Consider the following 21,574-nt stretch of genomic DNA (forward strand, 5'->3'; position numbering starts at 1 on the left):
CGGTTGAGACCTTAAAGGCTGAACAGAAAGGCAAATCTAGCAGACGGAAAGGACCTGTAATAGCGGTGGGAGAGAAGCTGCCCCCACTGTTTGTGATCCTGTGAGAGCAGATGAATTTTGCTTCTAATTTCTTCTAACAGCTGTGTCCCTGCCAACTACCTCTGTGAGGGAGGAGAAAACAGGCAGCACTCAAAGAAAGCAAACATGGGGAGGGTAGCCAGCCCTTTGCTGGGGCACAGTTTGTTTCTTAAGCAGGGTATGAAAGAGTTGAAAGGGGTCTGTTCTAATAATTAAAAATTCCAGGAATTGTTTGCTATTCTATCACTTCACAGGAGCTTTTCTGGAAGACCTACATTCAGGAAAAATAAAAAAGCTTCTTTTAAAATACTCAGCAGAACTGGAATAACACTTTTAAAACGTTCTAGTTAAAATACCTTTCCCCTGAGAATAACCACTTCAGTTCCAGTTGGCTTTTACTGGGCTGAAAAGCAGTACAATGATGAAACCACACGATTGTCTGCAGGGCAAACAGGACCAGCCTTTCTGACACCAAGAAAGCTCTCATACCCTTCCACTCCTCCTGATTGTTAAGAAGGCAACATGAAGCAATGCCTTAAGATTTTTTCCCTTTACGGGTCAGCTTTCCAAAGGCAGCTAATTTGGTGTGCAGTGATGCACATGTTCAATAAAGATGACTGAAGCAGATAAGGTAAACCACAAAAGCCCTCGGTAAAGTCTACAAGATAACTGTTAGGTGCTCTGCCTCCCTGCTGAATAACTGCCCCAGGGACCTGCAGCTGAAGTGCAAGACCCAGAGGAGATCCAGGACAAGCTGGAAATCTTACTGCAGAATGAGACAGCAGGCTCTTCCAGGTGTGCTTGGTGCCACAAGGTAAGGACGACTAACCCACAAAGGGATCAGCTTGCTGACTTGTAGGAACAATTAATTCACCTTAATACCTATTGATTGGGGTGGAAGGATTGCTTTTTTTTTTTATTATTATTATTTCACCCACTTTGACAGTGAAGCACACGTGGTCCATTTCACCTCGCATACTGCTCCACTGGTGCACATTCATGCAGCGTGACACACAACTTTATCTACCACAGACTAGTAAATAATATGAGGATTCTCAGACACGGGCACATTACTAAGAATGGTTCAGGCCACATCTCACCGTGTTCCATGGAAACAACAGTGGCTTGTGCCAAGAGGTCCAGCCTGCTTCTGAGCACCAACAGAGCAATGCTTGTAGGCAGACAAGGAATGCCTGAGTGCCAACCATCTGAATTCACACCTGTGCTCCAGCTCAACTCTAAATGCTCAACCTAAAAGCAGCACAGTCACGCTTTAAAAACAAGTTAAAAAAAGCACTTTAGCAAAAAAAATAAAATAAAAATAAAAGATTTAAGGTGCAAAGCAAGCCAGATCCTCTGTCATCACAAACAGTGTGAAGTGAGCAGCAGCATGCAGGGTAACGGGTATTTGGATGCAGGTATCAGGCCTGTTTGCTTCTTCTCTCTAACCAACAAGTAGTTGAGGTCTCTGTACTTGCCAGTCCTTTAACTCTCAGGGAGCTGTGCACATGCACAGAACACCAGCTTTCTGAGGCCACAACAGTCAACCAACAGCACCAGGACGGAAGGAGATCAGCCACATGACTGCCTGCCTTCTGGGATTGTCAGTAGACCAGCAGAGACCACATTCCAGTGGGAGCTCTCCAAGCAAGGCCCTAACGCTTCTGTCACGTTTCAGGCAGAACGCAGTTTTACGCAGCAGGAGATTCTGGTCCAGTTGTCAAAATACATAAACTAAAAAAAGATGGCTGTGACTCATGTGTTGACATACCTAGTCACCTTCACGCCCCCGGGCAGTGGAAGCTGCAAGATTGGTAAGCAAGAGCAACAAATCCCAGAAAGCGCTGTGATGTGGTTGTGCTGTGTCAGGAGGAGGGAGCGGTGCGGGGAGACCTGCAGGCAGGCCAGGCTGTTCTCCTGGCTCCAGCACTGCCTGCTGAAGGTAAGCAGATTGCAGCCAGGGGCTGCTGGTGGCAGAGGTTCTGCCTTGCCTCCCACGGGCCTCAAGGTGCTGAATCTGAACTGGGGAGTCAACCTGGTAACGAGTTAAAAACAATCTAGAGCTTTAAAAAAAACAAACAAACAAAACAACACCCCACCCCATCCTATTAACACTGGCAAGTTGTGCAAGAGTCCCAAACTACTCACAACCAATGACCATCAAGCAGCACTCATGCTAGACCACTAGAAATAGGAATCGACTGAGTGAAGGCAGTGTGGTGGGATGGGGGTAATTCCAGTGGTAAGTCTGCCCAGCATTCCTGATGCCTCAGCTACAATGAAGACGAGAACATGTGGGAGATGAGGTGGACAGGAGGGAAAAGGGATAATTTCATATATTAACTAATTTTGCAGTTCTCATTACAGCAGCAACAGCACTGTGGAAGTAAGCCACTGAGGCTAGTGCATCCACCTCCAGCAGCTCTGAATACTGTCAGTGCATTAGACCTGCCCCCAGCTGCACACAGCCTGCTCCTTCAGAGCTGCCCAGCCAGGACTGCTCAGCAGCTGGTACCAGCAGAGCCCCAGGGCCCTTCCTCGCCTTGTCAGGAGCCCAAAAGCGTATGTTAGAGCTGATGGGGTGCGTCCGTACAGCCAAGGGGCCGGCAGCCACTCCAGTATTCCGGCTGCCAGACCGTCCTTCCCAGAGCGAGAACCTGCCATCGATTCTCCTGCCTGTCAAAGGGAGGAGCAAGGATCTTCCTTGCCTTGCCATACCGAGCAGACCAGGCTGGCAAGGTAGGGACAACTACTTGATGTTCTGCCCCTTACAGCTCGAATCTACCCTCTCCATCCCCATTTTCTGAGATGAACTTGTAAACGTGAGAACTCAGTGATCTGAGGTACTTCACATACTCAAGTATCAGTCTTTCCTGTTGAAAGCATCAGTACAGAAAAAAGTCCCCCCCACCCCACATGTATTTCTCTTACCCAGATTGACAGTAGCTACCTTTGCACCACATCGCTGATTTCTTGGACGCACGACAATAAGTTATTAAGGACGGGGTTTGCCCCAGGGATGCTAGCAGCTGTTGAGGACACCTGCAGTTCCTGCAGGCTGAGTTCCAGTTTGCTCACGGCTTCCCGGAAGGCAAATTTGTTGCGTGTATGCGGAATGCAGTCCACGTAGCCTGAGCAGTAATCCAACAGCTGATGCCCTGTGTCCACCAGCTGGCTGTTTGGTGTTGGCTCAGCGATGGCACTCGAGAGAAGATCAGCACACTCCAGCAATGCCTCCTTGCTGATTTTATCTGCTGGGATTTTCTCAGTTGCCTGTTTGGTCTTTCTTAACGCTATCTTTGCGCCAGCTGTGCCATTGGCCATTTTCACTGGGGAGGTGGAAGACGATGACAGAGGCACTTGTGGTGGAGGCATCATGGGCCTCCCAGATTTCCCACTGACAGGTGCTGCTGCCGCCTTCTTACTCCCTTCGCTTGACTCCAGCCCGTGCTGCGCTCCCGACGCATTGCTGAGTTCTTCTGCTGCATCCGAGCAGGCAGCTGGCTGCTGTAGGAGCCTCATCACTGGTGGTGGAGGTGGAGCACACTTTGGTTTTACCCGTCTGGGCCGGTCCCTGTCGCCGGAAGAAGTGACCTGATGCTCAGATAAGAGCTTAAATTTATTACCCTGAGAGTCTGTGCCAATGAGCTGCACATCTGCTGGAGTGTGTTTTAGAGTGGGTGAGATTAGGACTGGCACTTTGTGGTTATGAGTGGTTGGAAGTATTGCTGCAGCCTTTACTGGAGAGGACCACCCTGGTCTCTCGCCATCCTCGAGGGCCCCTTGCCGAGGGCCACTGTTCTTTTCTTTGCTTTTAGGAGTTGCTGCTAGCCCTGGAATCTCCTTTTCCTCTGAACTGGAGGGGGTTCGGAAAGGGAGAGCTGCGGCACCCCTTGGCAAGAGTTTAGCTTTTGGTCTTTCTCTGGTCAAAGCAGAACCTTCTTCAAACCTTTTGGGCAGCAGGTCATTTGCCCTCCCTGTGCTCTCATCAGGCTGAGAGGAGGTGGACACTGTCCGTTCCAGCTGGATTTTTGACCTCTGGGAATTCCTGGGAAGGGTCATTGCCATTCTATCCTGCTCTGGAAGCCCTGAGGACATGGAAGATGTAGAGTTCGACCTTGGAAAAGGCTTTGATGCTTCCTCATTGCCAGTGGGCTTTCCTGGTCGTAGTCCCAGTGTCTTTTTAATCAAGCGTGGTGTAAAGAAACCTGTGATGCCAGACCACCCACCACCAGTGCTCACACCCCCACCGCTGCTGGTACCAGTGCCATCGTCATTGTAGAAGGTCCTCTGCACAAAGCCCCCACCGTAGCACTTGGGTGGTGCCAGGTTTGTGTCCTGCTGTGTGGGAGCAAAAGCGAACCCATCCACGTGCTGCAAGGAAGCAACAGATGAGAAGTTACCCGTTAACTCGTATTTCTTGTGGGGCTGATTCTCCATCTCACGGAAGGAGCTACTGCGCTTGGGAGGTGTGGGAGCATTCCTCTTCTTCATGAAGGAGCTGAAGAAGCCACCTTTTCTGTCCCTGGTGAAAGTGGTCTCTTTGGCATCCTCCAGCAGGCTGCTGGGTGACTTGTCCCTCTGCTTGTGAGGCAGTGCAGGAGACCCAGTTGTTGGCTGTGTGCTTCTGATTAAACCTAGGAAGAAACAAGAATGAATCTACAAAATCCATTTCCACCTCCCTATTCTCCAGAAGGCTATAAGGGCCCAACATTTTAGTTACACAGGATCTGCAGAGAAAGACTGAGAAAGGAAGGTGGCACTTGTATTTCTGAGCTTTTGATTTTTTTAATATTGTGCATGCGTGACCTGTCTGCTGTCTCGGGAGGTAATTTAGGAGGTCAGGAGAAAGTAAAGCTGCTCTTTTCTCTCAGTTTCTTACCCCCTTGCTGTAGTTCTTTTCTCCCTCCCTAGATACTGCAAAGTATAAAAGAAAATCTCCTGCTGCATTGTCAATTTCTGTTTGAAAGCTATTATAAACATAAAAACTTAGTTAAATTTAAATTTAAAAAATGCAACGCAATTTACTAAAAGGACACTGCAAATGCTGCAGTGTTTACTAGTTACTAGGAAATAGGCTGGCAAATAGCCCTCATGACACTGCTGCTCAAAGCACCAGCCTAGAATACTTTGGCTGGACGATAGTTAACTTGAGTTCCAGCTTATGTAAGGCTGAAGAAAGCTGGAGCCCCACATACACATTTGCCACAGAACTGCTTCATGTCCCAACATTTGGGTTCTTTGTTCTGCAAACAGAGAGCAGAATGGAGAAATCTGCTTGACCCAAAAGAATTGTGCCTGCACAGACATCGTTGTCAAGAGTAGTTCCTCTGCCTTCTCAGGAATGACAAGTGACACCTGTACTGGGCCCAGGCTCCCACCCTGCTCTGTATCGTTTTGTCACTGAAGAACAAGACCATGCAGGGTTCCTCCCCGTGAGTCATCTCATCCCTCAGCTCCCTCAGGGAGCAAATCTGCCATCATTCAGATCTCTCCACCTCACTAATCCAGGAAGAGTATCCACAGCCCTGCCTCTCCTACCACAGTAACAATGTAAGTCCTGCAGACAGGCTACAAACTGAAAGAAGCCAACACCGTTAATGGTATGTTGACTAGAATGTGAACTTTTACAAGTCATCCTAGCAGGATACTTGGCTGAAAGATCTCCAGTTGGTGGATGTTCTGTTCTCTTCCGCTTGTCTGATAATTTACACTGGGAGCAGATCTATACCAGACCACACAGCCTCAGTGTGAGTGCCCTAGAGCTCATACCTGGTGCAGAGCTGGATGCCGAATGCTCCAGGGTATCCTGTGTTCCTTCAATGTTCTCCTTGTTCTCTGCCTGTTTCTTCAGTGTTCTTGTCTTGGAGGGAAGCATGGGCAGCCGGGGCAGGTAAGGAACAATGGATGAAGAGGAGGCTGTTCTTCCAAGCTCCTCTGCTACCTCTGTAAGGAGGAACAGTAAGTGGAATAGTTAGAACAAATCCAGAAGAAGAAGAAAATAAAATATGGATCTCTACTGCAGTCCCAGACCAGCAAGAAGACGTGACTGAGAACGCTAGTAGTTTGTAAGTTTAGCTTTTTGCAAATTTAGAGGTGTTTAGGGTAAAACACGTTTTACAAACAGAAGTCAAACTAACTTACATCTTTGTAAATCCATCCAAGAATGGCGGTAGGATCTGCACAAGTGAGGCTCTGGTATATATTTGGCTCTTTGCTGGGTTAAGGTTGCTCAACTGTTAAAGTTCACAATGAACGCATTTTCTTCCCTTTCTAAATAAGGTGCCTCTTGTTAATTGCCTCAAAGTTGTGTCCTTTCTGACTCAGGACATAAACTGCTCTGAGGCAAAACACTGCACACCTCTATTAGAAATGAAGATTTCACGTTTCCTCCTCAATATCAACACCAGGTATATGATTTAAAAACACTAACCAAAAAAAGCCTCCTGTACAGTCCCAGGTTATTGTTTGTGTAGGTCCCTTGACGTGCCTGTTACAGATCCTCCCTGGTAGAATTTCATCTGGTGTGATTTTTCTGTAGCAGGGAAGTGTGTGGATTTTCATACTTGATTTCAGAATTTGAGATGCTGAAACAATTTGTGCTCCTTTGCCTAGTATTACGCCTTTTCTAGCTGACCAGATTTGAAAGTTGAGTTGCACAGATTTTCTCCTAAAAGAATAGCTAAGTAGAAAATCCAGATATCGAGGCAGACTTTTTAAGTAAAAGCTGATAGAGTAGTATTTCACTACACTAATTTCTGCAATCAGAAACAGAATGTGGTATGTATGCATCCTTCTCTCTCCTCTTGCATCACTCACTATTCCTAACTCCTTTAGTCTGGGAGGCTTCCCCTAGTAAAGGAGACAGTATTCTTTAAGCAAACTCCTTGGTATCTTGGTGTTCGAGTTAATTGTTGTGCTGTCTCTGCACTGACGCATCTAAAGTTCATTCAGTATTTGTGCTAGGAGTAAGAGCATATATTTACAGACGTAAGGATAAGAAGTAAAGGACGAAGCCTCATCACAGTCTCCACAGCAAGCAGGTAAGCTTTAAGAGCCTGTGCTTAAGAGACAGCACTCTGGGGGATAAACGCTACCACTGCTCAGAAACAAAACAACAGGTGCTCTCACCCTCCGAGATGCTCGAGTCGTGGAACATGGTTTCAAAAGCCTGGTGGGTCTCAGCAAAGGAAGGTCGGTCTGGTGGGTTCCACTTCCAACCTGCAGTGTGAGAAAGCAGGGTAAGTGTAACAGGTAGGAGATAATTTGTTATTCTGTCTTTCGTTAGTAGATTAAAAATTTGTTATGCAGTGCTAGAGAGCTCTTTGTGGCAAATGCTAAGCAGCACACTTGGAGGATGAGTTTGTATGACCCTGTCAGCTGCTTGTCTCCTGCAGAGGTGCTGTGTTTGCTAAGAACTAAATTTCCTTTTTTTTTGGTGATTCCATATTAAAGAGTCCTGCTCTGAAGTGACACTACAATTTGCCACAAAAAGCTGTAATCAGAGATGACAGTTTTTGAGAGTTCTTGTTCCTTGGAGACCAAACTCACTTTGCATCACTGACCAGGTATGTCTCAGGTGACAGGGACTTTTCCACATCAGCTAACAAAATGGCATCTAAGGAGTAAGGACTTAGGAGCTGACTACAGATTTCTCCCACCCCTGCCAGGCTTTGTTCCCCAAACTGGAAGAAGATACTCACAGGCCCTCATCAGTTCATAAACCTTTGGAGGGCATCCCTCCGGTTGTTCCATCCGGTAGCCCTTTTCCAGCAGATCATACACCTGAGAGAGATCAATGCCTGGGTATGGTGACATCCCATAGGTAGCAATTTCCCATAACAGCACACCAAAGGCTGCAGAAGGAAGAAAATAAAATTCCTGGTCACCAGACTGCCTGCATGGTATGCTGCTCTTACATTTTGGCCTTCACTGCAGCCAGAGACAGAACCTTTTTGCTGCAGATTCTTCAGGCCAGCCTAGGTGAAGACATTAACAATTTGTGAAGTTGTGACCTGGCATGTTCCTCCCATGTTTCTGCCCAGGACAGAATACACTTTACTCTCCAGGGTGGCAAATTAAAAACCAGAATGAAACAGAACATAACAGTGAAGTGGAGTTTTCTTACCCCACACATCTGATTTGATGGAAAAGGTGTTATAGGCCAGGCTCTCAGGAGCAGTCCACTTGATTGGGAACTTGGCTCCAGCATGAGCCGTGTAGGTATCTCCAGTCATCAGCCTACTTAAGCCAAAGTCAGCCACCTTCACCACGTGGTTTTCTCCAACTAAGCAGTTCCGTGCTGCCAGGTCCCTGTATGAAGAAGAAGGCACATAGGGCATTTAGACACAGTCCTGTGTTTGCAGAGTTTGTCCCTTTCTGCTTCTAAATGCCATCTTACCCACCTGTGAATGAAGTTCTTCTTCTCCAGGTACTCCATAGCAGAGGATATCTGAGTGGCCATATAGAGCAGCACAACAGCACTCACTTCCTCCCGGTTGCACTCCCGTAAATAGTCAAGCAAGTTCCCATATGGCATGTACTCTGTCACGATGTAAAAGGGGGGCTCCAGGGTACACACACCTAGCAGTGAGGAGAAGGCATGTGAATAAAGCTGCTGGTTCTTTCCTAGCTTACCAGTATGCCTGATTTAATTCCCATTTGTTGCAGTCTCTAACAATGAGAGTTTCTCTGAAAATCCAGGCCTTTCACCTACAAGAGCTGGATCAGTGCAGCCCAGCTTGAAGTTCATTGCTTCTGTTTACATATCCGTCCACAAATGATGAGAAACGTGTCTACCAAAGCACCACTTTTCCTATATGTTATGCATAAAGGATGTATATTACACGTATATATACTATACGCTGTTGTTTGGAGGGTTACAGAATGAAACAGGACATATTTTGAACACCCATTATTTACTTTCCTTTCCCTCTTCTCTTAAAGCTAAGGAGTGGCCAACTAGAAGTGGGTACCTGTCAGCAGGCAAGATATCCAGGCTGGAATGTCACGACAGAGTAATGTGAAGCACTCCCATGTATGCTAGCTGGGTAAGGGATCAGAGCAGTGGGACCTGCTCCTAAAGCAGCATTCTCACACGTTGCTCAGATTACTCCTTGCTGCAGTCATTGCAGCTATGTACAAAGTATGTATGAGAGCAGGAAGAAGGCAACAGGATACTCGTGTCAAATCTCTGTGAATTCTCACTGCAGCACTGTTGAATGCGTGCTGATACCATTATCCACATACAGGAGCAAAAATGCATCTCTAATGAGAAATTGTTTTCGTCTGGAAGCAGACAGGGCTGGGTGACCACTTCATCTGTGTCCATTTTTTAAATGGGTACAAAATAGATGACATTATTAAAATCCTTCACATTCTTCACATTTCTCCTTTCATCCTAGGCTTGGCTTGACAGCTTTGCTCCCAAAGACAGCAAAAGTCCAGATGGAACTAAACACCAGTAAAGGTTTAAAATGTCTCATTAGGAATCTTTGTATATACTTTTGTAAGGCTAATTTAACTGAGTACAGAGGAATGTGACTTCACTGATAACTGAATCCAGGAGAATGGCTAGAGCCAATGGTACAGTTTAACAGGAGGTTGATACTGCAAGCTTTACACAGTGCCCCAAGAGCAAAGTCGTGTCAGTAATGTGACAATATTTGATGTTCTATTTAGAACTGGTGTCTCAGTTCAGCTTTAATATACTAAGGAGAAAGCAGTCAAAAATACCACCCCATAACCTGAGCTGATTCAAAAAATCGCAAAATAAATCTGCTACTCTTTTTCAACAAGATGGATTACATTTTGGCAGAAACCTGAATAAGAACAGAAAGATCAAGGTATTTCACTAACCTAATAACTGCACTAGATTTGGGTGCTTGATTTCCTTCATCACAGCAGCTTCTTTCAAGAACTCTTCCACTTCCATGGTATCTTCCTAGACAAACACAAAAGAGAAGATTTATCTCCACAACCAAGGTCTGCTCAACGCTACACATTCTAGCTGAACGGTATCCTTATCTCCATTCTGATGTTTTGGCTTTCACTAAAGCAAAAATGTCATAACACCCCTGAAAAGCTGGCCTGCAGCACAGCCAAATAACAGATGTGCAGCCCCTGGAAAGCACTAGGTTCTACCAACTAGGTATCTATTGTGACTAGAGAAAGGATGACTCTAAAAGTCACTTAGTTCTGCCTAGCTGTAAAAATTAAATTTGAAATATCCCTTATTTAGGTGGGGGAGGGTACCTGAAATGTTAACATTCAACAGCGGTCATGTTGAAACAAATAGAAGGCTCTGAGAGAAATAAAAACGGAGAAGCTAAATTTTTCCAGAAAGACGGGAGAAGCTGTAGAACGTACTTCCAACACCTTTGATTTCTTACAAATTCCACAGCTTTTCTGAGGGAAGGGAAGTAGAAGTGGTAACCATGCCTACAGGCCTGGCTTGGACATGCAGTTCCTGCAGGAGCCCATTGGGCCAAAATTCCAAGTTGTTTCTAAGCTACCTGCACTGCTGCAGGCTCAACAGGCTATCTTTGTTCTGCTACTGTAAAGCATGGATTTTATACAGATCAGCACGCTCCATTTTCAGGTAGTCATATCATTAGGTGGTAGAACTGAGGAAGTTACAATTTCCTTCCACTTATCGTCAACGCTGATCAACACTCTGATAACTCACCTTTAATGTTTTCACAGCAACGGTGAGGTTGTATTTCTTCCAGACACCAACATACACCTCGCCGTACTGCCCTCCCCCGAGTTTGTGCTTCATGGTGATGTCAGTCCGCTCCATCTCCCACTTGTCGTGGATGGGGGACACTCCATACACAGTGGGCTTATTGCACTTGGGTGCTGGGTAATGCAGAGTCGTCACCAGTCCATCTGCTACTGTGGAGTGATGGTGCACTAGTTCTGCTAGCGTGCTGAAACGGCTTTCTGCTGTCACGTACACCTGTCAGGAACGAATCAGGAATCTGCTTAGGTAAAGGCTGCTGAGAGCTTTCACTTATGCTGGAAAATGGATACAGTAAAAACATTCCTACAGATTTGGAAGAAAAAACAAAAACAGTAATAGAACCAGATGTTAGAGTACTTGTTCTCAGTTGGGTCGAGCAAATGAATGTTCCTCTGTTCAATTTTCACCTGCAGAAGGCAGCTAGATTTCCTTTCCCCACAGCGCTGCGCAGAAATCCTTACCTTTCCATCTGAGGTGGTGTTGATCCTGTAGTGGTAAACACGTCCCTCGTACCTGAGCGAGATGGACAGCTGCCCTGGGCTGCTCTCGCTCTCACGAACCAGGAAGCTGCCATTGATGAGGCTGCTCAACAGATACTCTGCTGCGCTGCGTGACACTGGCCCGTGATACCACGAGTGCTTCTCCAGGCTGTTCACTGGTGTGATGTAGTTGCTCGGTACCCAGCCCTGCCCATTCTTCGAGCGTACCTCACTCCATTCACCATTCTGGTTGTAACCCAGGACTCGCAACTTCTCACCTACGACCCAGGAGGAAAAAAAGCAAAGTAAGCACAATATGATCTACTGGGTCTCAGTAAGAGACATTCACTGCCAGCTGACTAAGCCTTGTTTCATAGCTAAACAATAAAAATCTTGCAGCAGTGACCTAACTAAACTGGTACATGTAAAGTATTTATGAGTAAAGTTTCGGCCAGAACGCTTGACTAACTTACTGCAATGTAAACAATGAGCTCACAAAGCTTCTTGCAGTCCACATTTTGGACTAGAGAAGTGTTTTCTTTTTTTCTTGGAAGAACGAGGTTTGTCTCCATCCTGAAGCCTTAAGTGGCATTTGGTGTTTTAACAATTGTGCAGAAGGACATACTGTGATATACTTACTAAACAGAAATTCTTCTGTGACATTCTTAATTCTTGATTTGGCTGCAGCTGAAAGCTCCTGAATTCTGTTATCACCAGCAATGTAAAGGTTCTCCTCTGCCTCACAGAGATGTCTCGCAGTCAGGGAGCTGGGGAACCTGGATGTACTTGGGTTAGATCCTTGGCCAGTTACTCCAAGGTGTACCAGTACTAGAAGTGCCCAGCAGGTGTCTCTCCAACACAAGAGAGAGAAACCACAGGCTTGTAATCCTTGGTTCGAGAATAATTTCTGACTGCACTCACTCTTTCCAATGGAACAACAGCACAAGCATTCAGGGTTCTATTTCCTCTTGCTAAGCGTACAGCCTGTGGCTGCTCCGCAACTCAGATCCTCACCTTTGGTGATACTGAGTGTGTTGTCACCGCTTGCTACAAAGTCGTAAAGTGCAACAAAGAGGTTGGGATCGCTCTCGGTGGCTCCCAGCAGGTTCTCCTTGGAGCTCCACCTAATGGCTTCGTTCAGTGCCTGGGGTTCAACGTCGCAACCATAGGGGCGGTGCAGGGCCTCTGAAGGAAGAGCAGAAGAGGAAATTACAGCTGTAAGTAAATCAAAGCCCCGCGCAGCAGAGCAGAGCTCCCACTGCACAGTATGTGGAAGAAATAAAAAATGCCCTTTTGATGTGAAGTAATGAACTTTTAAAGTCTGCAGTGTTACATTTTCAGTCTGTTTCTGCGGCTGAAGTAAGTAGCTTGGATTTGAAAGCAGTGTTAGGAATAGAGGTAAAACAGACTGAATTATGGCAAATGATATGCAACAGTAACAGAGTCAGTAGGAATGGTAGTGATTTGTGACACTTTTCAAGACTATGCAAATAATAAAGTGGTAAACTGGCAAGGATAGAAAGTAATAAGGATAACACGAGGTATTTAGGAGCAGTGTTCCTGAACACAGGGCAATTCTGTTTTACTGCTTCAGATGATGCATACTTGCTAGTACAAGGAAGTGGGAGGAAGAATCACTCTTGAAATGGTTTTTATAGAAAAAGGGTTTTCTAATCCATACTGTGGTTTCCCCAGGAACAAGCAGCTGGTTGCATTTCAGTATAAAGACACAAGAAAGACGAGGCAGTTACTTACACGTGGGGCAAAAATATATGCAAGTGTAAGGACGTAAGTAATGCTTCTGAAGGCACAACTGAGGGCTGCTCCTGCCCCACCACGTGTTCCCAATGCCCCTCGTTGAATCTGCTCATGAAACCATCCCATAAGCAGACCTGGCCTGTTCCTGAGGGTCTGAGAAGTCGGGTGCAGGATGTACCGAAGCAGACTGCTGCAGGAGAATCCACCCCACCAGGCTCCCACACATTCTCATGAGACTTACATACGTGACAAGAGCCAGGCTACATGGCACATGGTGAGAACAAAGAGCTCGAGAGCAACACAGATGGGAGAGTTGGGAAGTCAGAGAGACAGAACAGGAAGAGGCCTATGCCAAGCAACAGGCAAACACGTGTCGAATCTGCGCCACGTGATGGAGCTCAAGCCTGGAAAACTTCAGTGTAGGGGGTTTCCCAGAATCCATGTTCAATTGTTTTTAAGCTTTATAATACATACATGGGAAAGGAAATGACTGAGGTTTGTTAGTTTGTTCCCAAACAAACAGCTAAGTGGCTTTTGCCTGCATTTCTGGTAATCCCTGCTCAAATAACTTGCTTCCCAGCCATGACAAAGTGCCACCCTATCGAGGTTTTCCTAGCAAGAGCAGAAGTGACAGAGCCACAGCTACCAAAGCATGGCTTCGTTCTCTGCAGATGCAGTATTTCTGTGTTTTCTTGTTCATAACTATCACCTGCAATTACCAACATCCTAGCCTGTCAGATAAAGAGTAATAACGGTGTGCTGCCAGCTTGGCTGCTGCTTTTTAGGGCCAGGTTTGTGCACGTGCACATGCAGTTATTATGCATCAGGAACTGCTTAAGTGGCAACAGAAAAGAGCAGTAGTTCCTAAATCCAACTCTCTTTCTAGAGTACAAATAGATGGTAATTAAATAACACATTCTTTATATACCAACAATGCCTCATGTTAGAAAGGCAGGAGGGGGTTTGGTGCCTTGAGCAAAGCAGCTCACCAGGTGTGCTGCACAGAGAACCTGAGTGATGCTTCCCTGCTGGCTACAAGCAGCAAACACAAAAGCAGGCAGCTTCCAAAAACCATCCTGACTCTTCTGCTCTGAAATACCTTAATGGAGTTTAAATTACTTCTTCCTTTCAATTGTACAGCTGCTGAAACAGCAAAAGCTTTGAACAAAAACACACACGCTTGTTTTATTTCACAACCAATGTATGGCTTAGGATTCCTTTTCAAGCTAGCCCAACTCACATAGCAGGCATCCAATCCCTAATAACCTACGGTGCTCAGCGCAGTGTGGGATCCATGCCATCCCATGTGCAAGGATAAGAAAGCTGAGTTCAATACGGTTATCACAAAGAGCTCAGTAAGGAAACTGAGACGGCCAGTCACACCACATAGGATACGCCTCACGCTGAACAAGCTGTGAGCTCCGGTCACACCAAGGGCGAGGAAGTGAACTGGGAAGTTCTCTTTGACATCAACTCAAAGCCTAACCATAAATCATATGTGATTGCTTTCATTTCCTATACAATTGAGAACTTACATCACCATTTACTCTATAAGCAAGGCTATGTTTCAGCCACCTCCTTCCCCTCCTTTATTCCCACAGTACACTTTGCTTCCCTCCGGACATGAAAGCTTTCCTATTCAGCCACCACCACCAAGAGACATTTTGCCTCCCACCCTGTGCCACTGAGGCTGCAATCACAGATCTCTTCAGTTCAAGAGCAGAACGAGAGCCCAGCATACACCTCGTCTTCAACAGCAGAACCCATCAAGCGCTGACATGGTCTGTGTTTCTGAAATATTAACGCTTGTACAAACAAAGCATTTTGATAATCCTGAATAAAAGCAGGCAATCTGAGTCCTGCTCCCACATAAGACAAAGAGCTGAGAGGCCCCACACCCTTCTTTAAGCCAACAGGGCAGTACAGGAACAGGAGGGCACACTGCAATCTCCCTAAGCATCCTACCTGTGAAGCTCGACCCCGCAGGCTCAGAGGCATCATTGCCAAGGCAGCAGAGCAGCTTCTTCTCTTTGCCATAGCTGGGCTGGAACAGGACCGTGCCCACAATCATGCCGTGCTGCACAGCAAGCAAAAGGCCAACTAACTGCCACGAGAAGTGCTGGGCTGCCACCACGTGCAGACAGTACTGGCAGCCAATGGAAAAGCAAGCGCAGCCTACGGGGTGGAGGAAAAAGGGAGCTGTGGCTATTTGGTTAGGAAGGGTGGAGCTTTCCAGGGAGCTCTGAACAAACCAGGGATGCGGAGGCTGGACTGCGAGGTGAAGCAATTTTGACATGAGCTGCAGAGCTCTGTGTCGCTAGGAGTCAGGCAGCAAAGTGTTGGGAAGAAAGCAAACCATTTCCTTGGAGAAATTCCTTTGTGCAAACTGCCAAACAGATTCTTCATGAAGGGGACTGCCCAGATTGATTCATTTTTCCACTCCACATCCATGCCGGTGCACAAGTACCATTCACATGAACTAAGCAGAAGTGATGCGAGTCAAAATATTAAACCTAACAGATGAATGAGCACTGAAATAGAAAATGCTGCTGAGCGTTTCAGAGAGAAACAGAAAGCAGAGGCAGCACAGCATGCCCAGTCTGAGCTGCGGAGCTGCTCACCTAGTAAGGTTAGATCAGCTCTCTGAAAGGGCACCATCAAATTATCTGTCACAAACATGAGATCTGTTTGGGGGAGTCCTCAGGAGCCCCAGTTCTCTAGCAGTTTCTAGAGGTGGTAGCAGAACAGACTTCTTCTAATGCAGAAGAGGAAGAGTTAAAAAACAAGCAATCACGGTGGCAGTCCCACAGTTGGGAGGCTGGTGGGCCTGCAGAGGGGTATAAAAGGCAGCAGGGGAAGGGCAGCAAGTGCTGTGGCCTTTGGTAGAGGGGCAGAAGCTATTGTAGCTCACCAGCCAAGAGCAGCATTTCTACAGCCATGAACTCTGTGAAGAAGGCAGCAGCTTCGTGTATGAGGGTGCAGCTCAGGCTGAAGGTAAGAAATGAGCAGTTGGGCTTCTTAGAAGTGTTTGTGTTTTGTAAGGCTATGGGTGTGAAAAATCACTACAGAACAGGTGTAGGCTGGATGTAGGCTGTGCAAAGAGTTACTTCCCCTTGTGTGAACTGTATCACAAGTTTTTCCCCTCTCCACCATCACTAATGCAAGTGGAAATTGCAGCCAGACAGAATATATTAAAACACCTACATACAGTTGGCTTCCAAAAGCTCTTCTGACAACTGAGAGCTCTCTTTTCCTTCTCCTCCAAAACAGAGCTCTGTGAATCCTGCTGCACGCTACCCAGCAGCTGGAGGTTGAGATGCTTTTACCTCTGAACCCCCAGGCTATCTTTCTCCTGTTTGTTCTTCCTCTTGCAGTTTGTCTTCTCTCTCTTGTGTGCTCTGAATGCCCTTAATTACGCCAGTATTTGAAATAGTGCATTTATTAATACACAAAGAATAATAATGTGAGATAAATGCAGAGCAAATAATTGCAGCAAGCAAGCTTTTCAGGTGGGTCTGAAATGGTGTTAGGAAATGGAAAGCTACATATTAATTTGTTGCTCAATTAATATCAGCTGCAGTAGTTTAACAAGCAAAATAGTTATTAGCCTGGTTGTTAACACAACAGATGTGTAAGTGGTACCTCTGGAACAAGGAAGGATTAGGAGATAATGAATCTGGGTTACAAAAGCAGCATGGAAGCATAGGCACTGAGTGTGCTGCTGTAGCCTGTCTGAGCTGTGACGGCCAGCTGTAGGTGAGCTCGGGGCAGTCAGCCAGCAACCAGCACTGGTGTGGGCAGGCACCAGAGTCCCTGCACAGTGGGTAGGTTTGTAAAGGCCTGGCACGTGCACCCAGACTTCTTTTTAACTTCAGGATAAGCATCATTTCTTTCAAAGTGATGTTGCTGGATAGTTATTCTACTGTGTAGACCATCACTCTGACATCTGCATCCACAGCAAACATCCTGTTCCTATTCCCCTCATGCTAAGTGCACAATGTAAGACATGAATTCTGGTACACTCAACTTGTTTGACCGAAGCAGCAACCTTTCAGGCAGAGCAGCTTTTCCCAGCTCCTCGGGCTATTCCCTGCTGTGCCCTTCAAAGCTGTTTCCTGAGCATGGTTAACCTTCCTCTACCACTCAAATCCTCCCTTCTGAGGTCTTGCTTTTAATGTAAGGAAATCTTGCTGACTGCACTACTTTGAAATTAGTATGAGGAGCTTCTAAAACTTGCTATATCTGGAACATACGGGCTGTCAGTGTCTCCAATCAAACAAAAGTGCAAATAGCAATGCAGCTCTGAGGGGTTTGGTGCTGCTGGCAGCAGGCCAATGTGATGGTGTAGGAAGGAAGAGAGGCCAAGAGCTACAGGACAGTGTCACTTTGATACTACCATTTAATACCAAGAAGCACAGTGTGGGTGTTCTGGGTTTCCTTTCTTTGTTTTACAAGAGGACACATGAACACAAGGCCTCCTATGCATCCACATCTCTCACTTTATTTCCACTTGGGATTTTCAAACCCAGTATCAACCCACGCTACTATTTTACCCAGTCTCATTTCATACCCTTGCTGCCAAGACTAACAGAGTAACAAAGAGTAGGCATTAGTCAGCTGGACCACAGGAACTGGACTGTCAAGTAACGAATGGTTCCTGGTATAACTGCCATTTTCCACTGCGACCTTAAACGTACATCACTTCACGTGCTAGGCTTCAGGAGCTTCAAGCAGCTTGTTAGTGGGAGGTCTTCTGCATTAATGAAGACGAGGACACAAAATTGATAACACAGCAGCAAGAGGGTTTCCTATTTTGCTGACACATTTGGAACTGTATCAAACCATACAGTAGCTTTGTTTCTGAAACCAAATCTGAGCACTTCCTACTAACCAAAAGTACTCCATCATCCTAAGCAGCAAACCAATGCTGGCTAAGCCAAGTAGCTGCTGTCTAATAACTCAGTAGCACAGAAGCAGGCCTATGAGCTTTCCATCCTAGCAACAGACTTGAGGCCTAACCTCGATGGACCACCTAGTCTTTCTGCTGACGTGTGCAGCCATGAAAAACATCAGCTTAAAAGGACTGGGACAGCTCACATATGGCCCTGGTAAGATACGGGCGACCCAACTAACTGCTGTTCCTAGGTGTTCCTCTCGTGCAAGCAAGCAGGCTCTTAATAATGTGGTTTGTTTGAGCTGAGCACAGATCCGTAATTAGTCTCTGGGCCTCCCACAGCTCTGTGAGGTTTAAGTACCATAAACAACCCACTGCATAATGCCAAGAAATACAGCTCCAAGCCAGGCACTTGGGATGGGCAAGAAATAGGTTTCTATTTATGGTCTCGGGCTGGGAGAGACAGAATGTGGGAGGAGGCATCAGAGTCAGTGACAACATTGCATCACGAGGAGTCCTCATCATAAAAACATGTTGTGAGCCAAGTTGGTATGCCTTCTTTCCTCGGGTACCAGAATGCATGTGACACAGGAAAAGGTTAACAACTAGTGTCTGGTACCGGAGAGTGAAACACATGGGGAGCCCAAAGCGCTCCACACAGCTCACCTTTTAAGAACAGATTTATTTTAAATGTGGTAAAGAGCTGCACGAGATGTTCTGCATTCATTTTGTGGTGAAAGCAGTGGGTAGTGGCACAGAAGACATGTTTTTGAGCTGGTTTGAGGTGGAAAGCCAAGTGAAGGCAATACCTGGTATTGCTGTATTTTTACTGGTGGAAGGAGAGACTGACAGATCTATTTCAGTGGTGTCCATCAGCACATTTCCTTGCTGTCAGTGACTCTTACAGCATACCGCTGCTCCCAGTATCACCCACTGCAGAACTTTACTACTTGCAGCTTCTTCCTGGTAAAGAAACATCACTCTTGATACAGAATTTGGAATGAACTCAAGCTTAAGCACCAAAGTATTAATCTGAGAATCTTTGACCATTCCTTGCTGAATGCGAGATGCACGGATTTCTTCATAATTCATCAGCTGTGCAGGGACTGAACCTCCTGTGAAGATCTGGTAGCAGCAATGTTTTAAGAGTTTCAAAGCAGATTAAGTATCAACCACCTTCAGCAGAAACACTTGATGGACTGCTGCTCATTACCTCTGAGATTTCTTGTCCTCACAGAACTCTGGCAAGGAAATGACTCTGGGACACACACAAATGATGCAGATTTTTATATGCACTTGAAACCATTTGAGGTGAGGAACTAATATGAACACAAGTGAGCTGGACCTAATGATTTAAAAAAAAGCACAACAGGTGTTTCTTGTCATGGGCATTGAGAGTGGTCGGGGACAACACTAGTCACTAATCTGACTTCTTTGAGCATGCCTCCATGTGAGGAAGCAAAATCTAACACATGATAGAACAAGAAAAATTTTCTCCTATGGGAGAAAGAAGTTGTAATGCAATTAAAACTGATATACAACAACAGATTTTGAATGAAAAACTACACCTGTAACCTCTTTACAAAATCCTGAACATCTTATCAAAATGTCTATTAGCTTAATTACTATGGACTGGTTCAGCCCCTATGAAGCTACCTAGCTTTGCAATGCTAGCATCCACAAAGAAGCAGAGAGACCACCAGCTTTAGGTGCTCTATATTACATACCTCCTTCCATTGAGTACAGAGGTGATGATGGTCGAATTTTTGTTCCTCTGAATCCTGCCTAGAGTAGACTACAACTCATTCCCACAAGAGCAGTTTTAGGAAAGGAGTGCTATGGAGGGACACCAGCAAAGATAACTGGGAAACCACACACATGTAGATCAAAAGACTGCTTAACATTCTTCCTCAGTCGTGGTGAGTTCCAGTAAAACTCCACTATAAAGAGTAAGGATTAGGTCACCCAGCCCTACAGGAAAGGTGGGCTGGCCAAACGTTATGACAGCTTACAGCAAGTCATCTAGGTTTAGTATTTTGGGGGAGAAATAGCTTAATGTGAATTACACTTCCATGGAATTTCTGAGGAGTCATTAATTCTGGCCAGATCAAAGCTGAGATATTATCTACTTCCACGCAACTCAAATGCATTGCTATTTACTCACCCAGTGTTAAGACAAGCATTTGAAGTTACAGATCTTCTAAGAAAGACTACTTGAAAAACCCTAAGCAAGCCAGAAATACCTATACTGACCTAGCCTAGCTGCTGAGAGGTTCCTTTTGCAGATGTAAAGCAGCAACTGATCAGCCCTTGGAGTTCACACGACGTAAATGTCCAAGCTGCTTTCCAAGTGACTTCCAATAAGAAGCACCACAGTGTTAGGAGCTCTCCTTAGACTCGGCACCTGAAACAACAACTGCATTCACCTACTTCTCAGCCAGCTTTCTGAGGTTTATTTTTAGCCTTTCCAGTTACAGGGAAAACTTGGAAGGAGTAGGTCTAACTTACTGACCTGCAATCTCGGGAGTCAAAGAAACATCAATCTCATGACATCGATCTGAGACATGTCAGGACCTGAGCCCAAGTGGCTATTTTGGCAAGCACCCTGGCACTGCTTACCTTCTGGAAGATGTTCGGAGGGTGGAGCTCCCCAGGTGAGCTGATAGAGCTTCAGTTTCCAATACATGAGTTTAATTCTTTAATACAATCCCGGAATGCTTGTTAGCACAGATGCGACTGCTCAGTTCCATCCACCCACAGTGAATATGCAGCAACTGCCAAAGCTACACAGTGCTTCTGGTTTAGACAAAGTTCTCGAGCTAAAAATAAATCTCAGAACTGTCAGCCTCAATTGTCAGCCACTGACTGAGATGCTGCTCAAGCAATTGTCCACAGCCGTTTTCTTCCCTTGAACAAAGAAGAGTTTCCCTTTTTAAAATATTTACCACGTATTTAACTCAATACTTATGATCTTGCTTCCACGAAATACATACGCCTCAGAAAATAAGCCAGTGCTTCCTCTTATCCAAGAGAAGCCTGTCCTGAGCAGGAATAAGTGCTCAAAACGGCAGCACCAGGGAGAGCCCTTCGGTGGAGCTCAGCCCTGGCTGAGGGAGTCTGAGCTGTCCTGCTCCTCCTCAGCCCCAACCTGCTGCTGTGTGGGGCAATGTGAATAAGCACGGGTGAAGTCAGAGAAACGTGTCCATCAAACTAAACTTAGTTACTGGCTGCTATTCCACTTCCCCTTGGCTAAACCCAGACACTTGTAATTGGCTCTGCTGAGCAGACAAGGGGCTCCATTCAGCAGCGCCGCTCCCAACAGCTGCCAAATAACTGGGGTAACACAAAGCCCGCAGTTCCTACTTGGGGCAGACAGCTTGTCAGTTTCAGGCTGCGCCATGCGTTTGTTTTTTAAGATCTCCTAACAGTGGTGCTGAGCCCTCGTGCATCCAGACCTAGTGTTAAAAACAAGAATGCGCTCACTGAAATTACACTTTCTGAAGAGTCGTCCTAGAATTCAGCAGAATTAATACAGCTTTGAAGGAAAGGAGTCGTTCGAAGACAGGAAGGACAAACAAGTCGTACGCTCATAATCTAAAAGCAGTCAAAGCTACAAGAAGT

The 21,574-nt window shown here is 45.9% G+C and overlaps 1 protein-coding gene across 2 annotated transcripts; it reads right to left on the reverse strand.

Moving 5' to 3' along the window:
• Positions 1-985: 985 nt before the first annotated feature.
• Positions 986-21,356, reverse strand: ABL2 (ABL proto-oncogene 2, non-receptor tyrosine kinase). 2 transcript variants are annotated; one of them, XM_010715793.3, is made up of 11 exons: positions 20,573-21,356; positions 12,316-12,486; positions 11,284-11,579; positions 10,766-11,038; positions 9,937-10,021; positions 8,484-8,661; positions 8,207-8,391; positions 7,782-7,934; positions 7,210-7,299; positions 5,851-6,024; positions 986-4,715 (listed from the first exon to the last, which is right to left on the reverse strand). In XM_010715793.3, the coding sequence occupies exons 1-11, from the start codon at positions 20,637-20,639 to the stop codon at positions 3,025-3,027; spliced, it is 3,363 nt and encodes a 1,120-aa protein (XP_010714095.1). In that variant the 5' UTR covers positions 20,640-21,356; the 3' UTR covers positions 986-3,024. The 2 variants fall into 2 exon arrangements, with proteins under 2 accessions (XP_010714095.1, XP_010714094.2); XM_010715792.3 differs by lacking the exon at positions 20,573-21,356 and adding an exon at positions 15,025-15,505.
• Positions 21,357-21,574: the final 218 nt, after the last annotated feature.

This window comes from Meleagris gallopavo, chromosome 10, assembly GCF_000146605.3.
Source record: "Meleagris gallopavo isolate NT-WF06-2002-E0010 breed Aviagen turkey brand Nicholas breeding stock chromosome 10, Turkey_5.1, whole genome shotgun sequence".
Taxonomy (NCBI): Eukaryota; Metazoa; Chordata; class Aves; order Galliformes; family Phasianidae; genus Meleagris; species Meleagris gallopavo.

Bases quoted from the DNA above. Each gene is read 5' to 3' on its own strand.
- ABL2 (XM_010715792.3), bottom strand. From the start codon at position 15,355: ATGTCAAAATTGCTTCACCTCGCAGTCCAGCCTCCGCATCCCTGGTTT. The intron at 8,662-9,936 runs GTTAGTGAAATA...CCTCACTGCTAG, and splicing joins AAATCTAGTGCAGTTATTAG to GTGTGTGTACCCTGGAGCCC. The intron at 7,935-8,206 runs GTAAGAAAACTC...TTCCTTCTGCAG, and splicing joins CATCAAATCAGATGTGTGGG to CCTTTGGTGTGCTGTTATGG.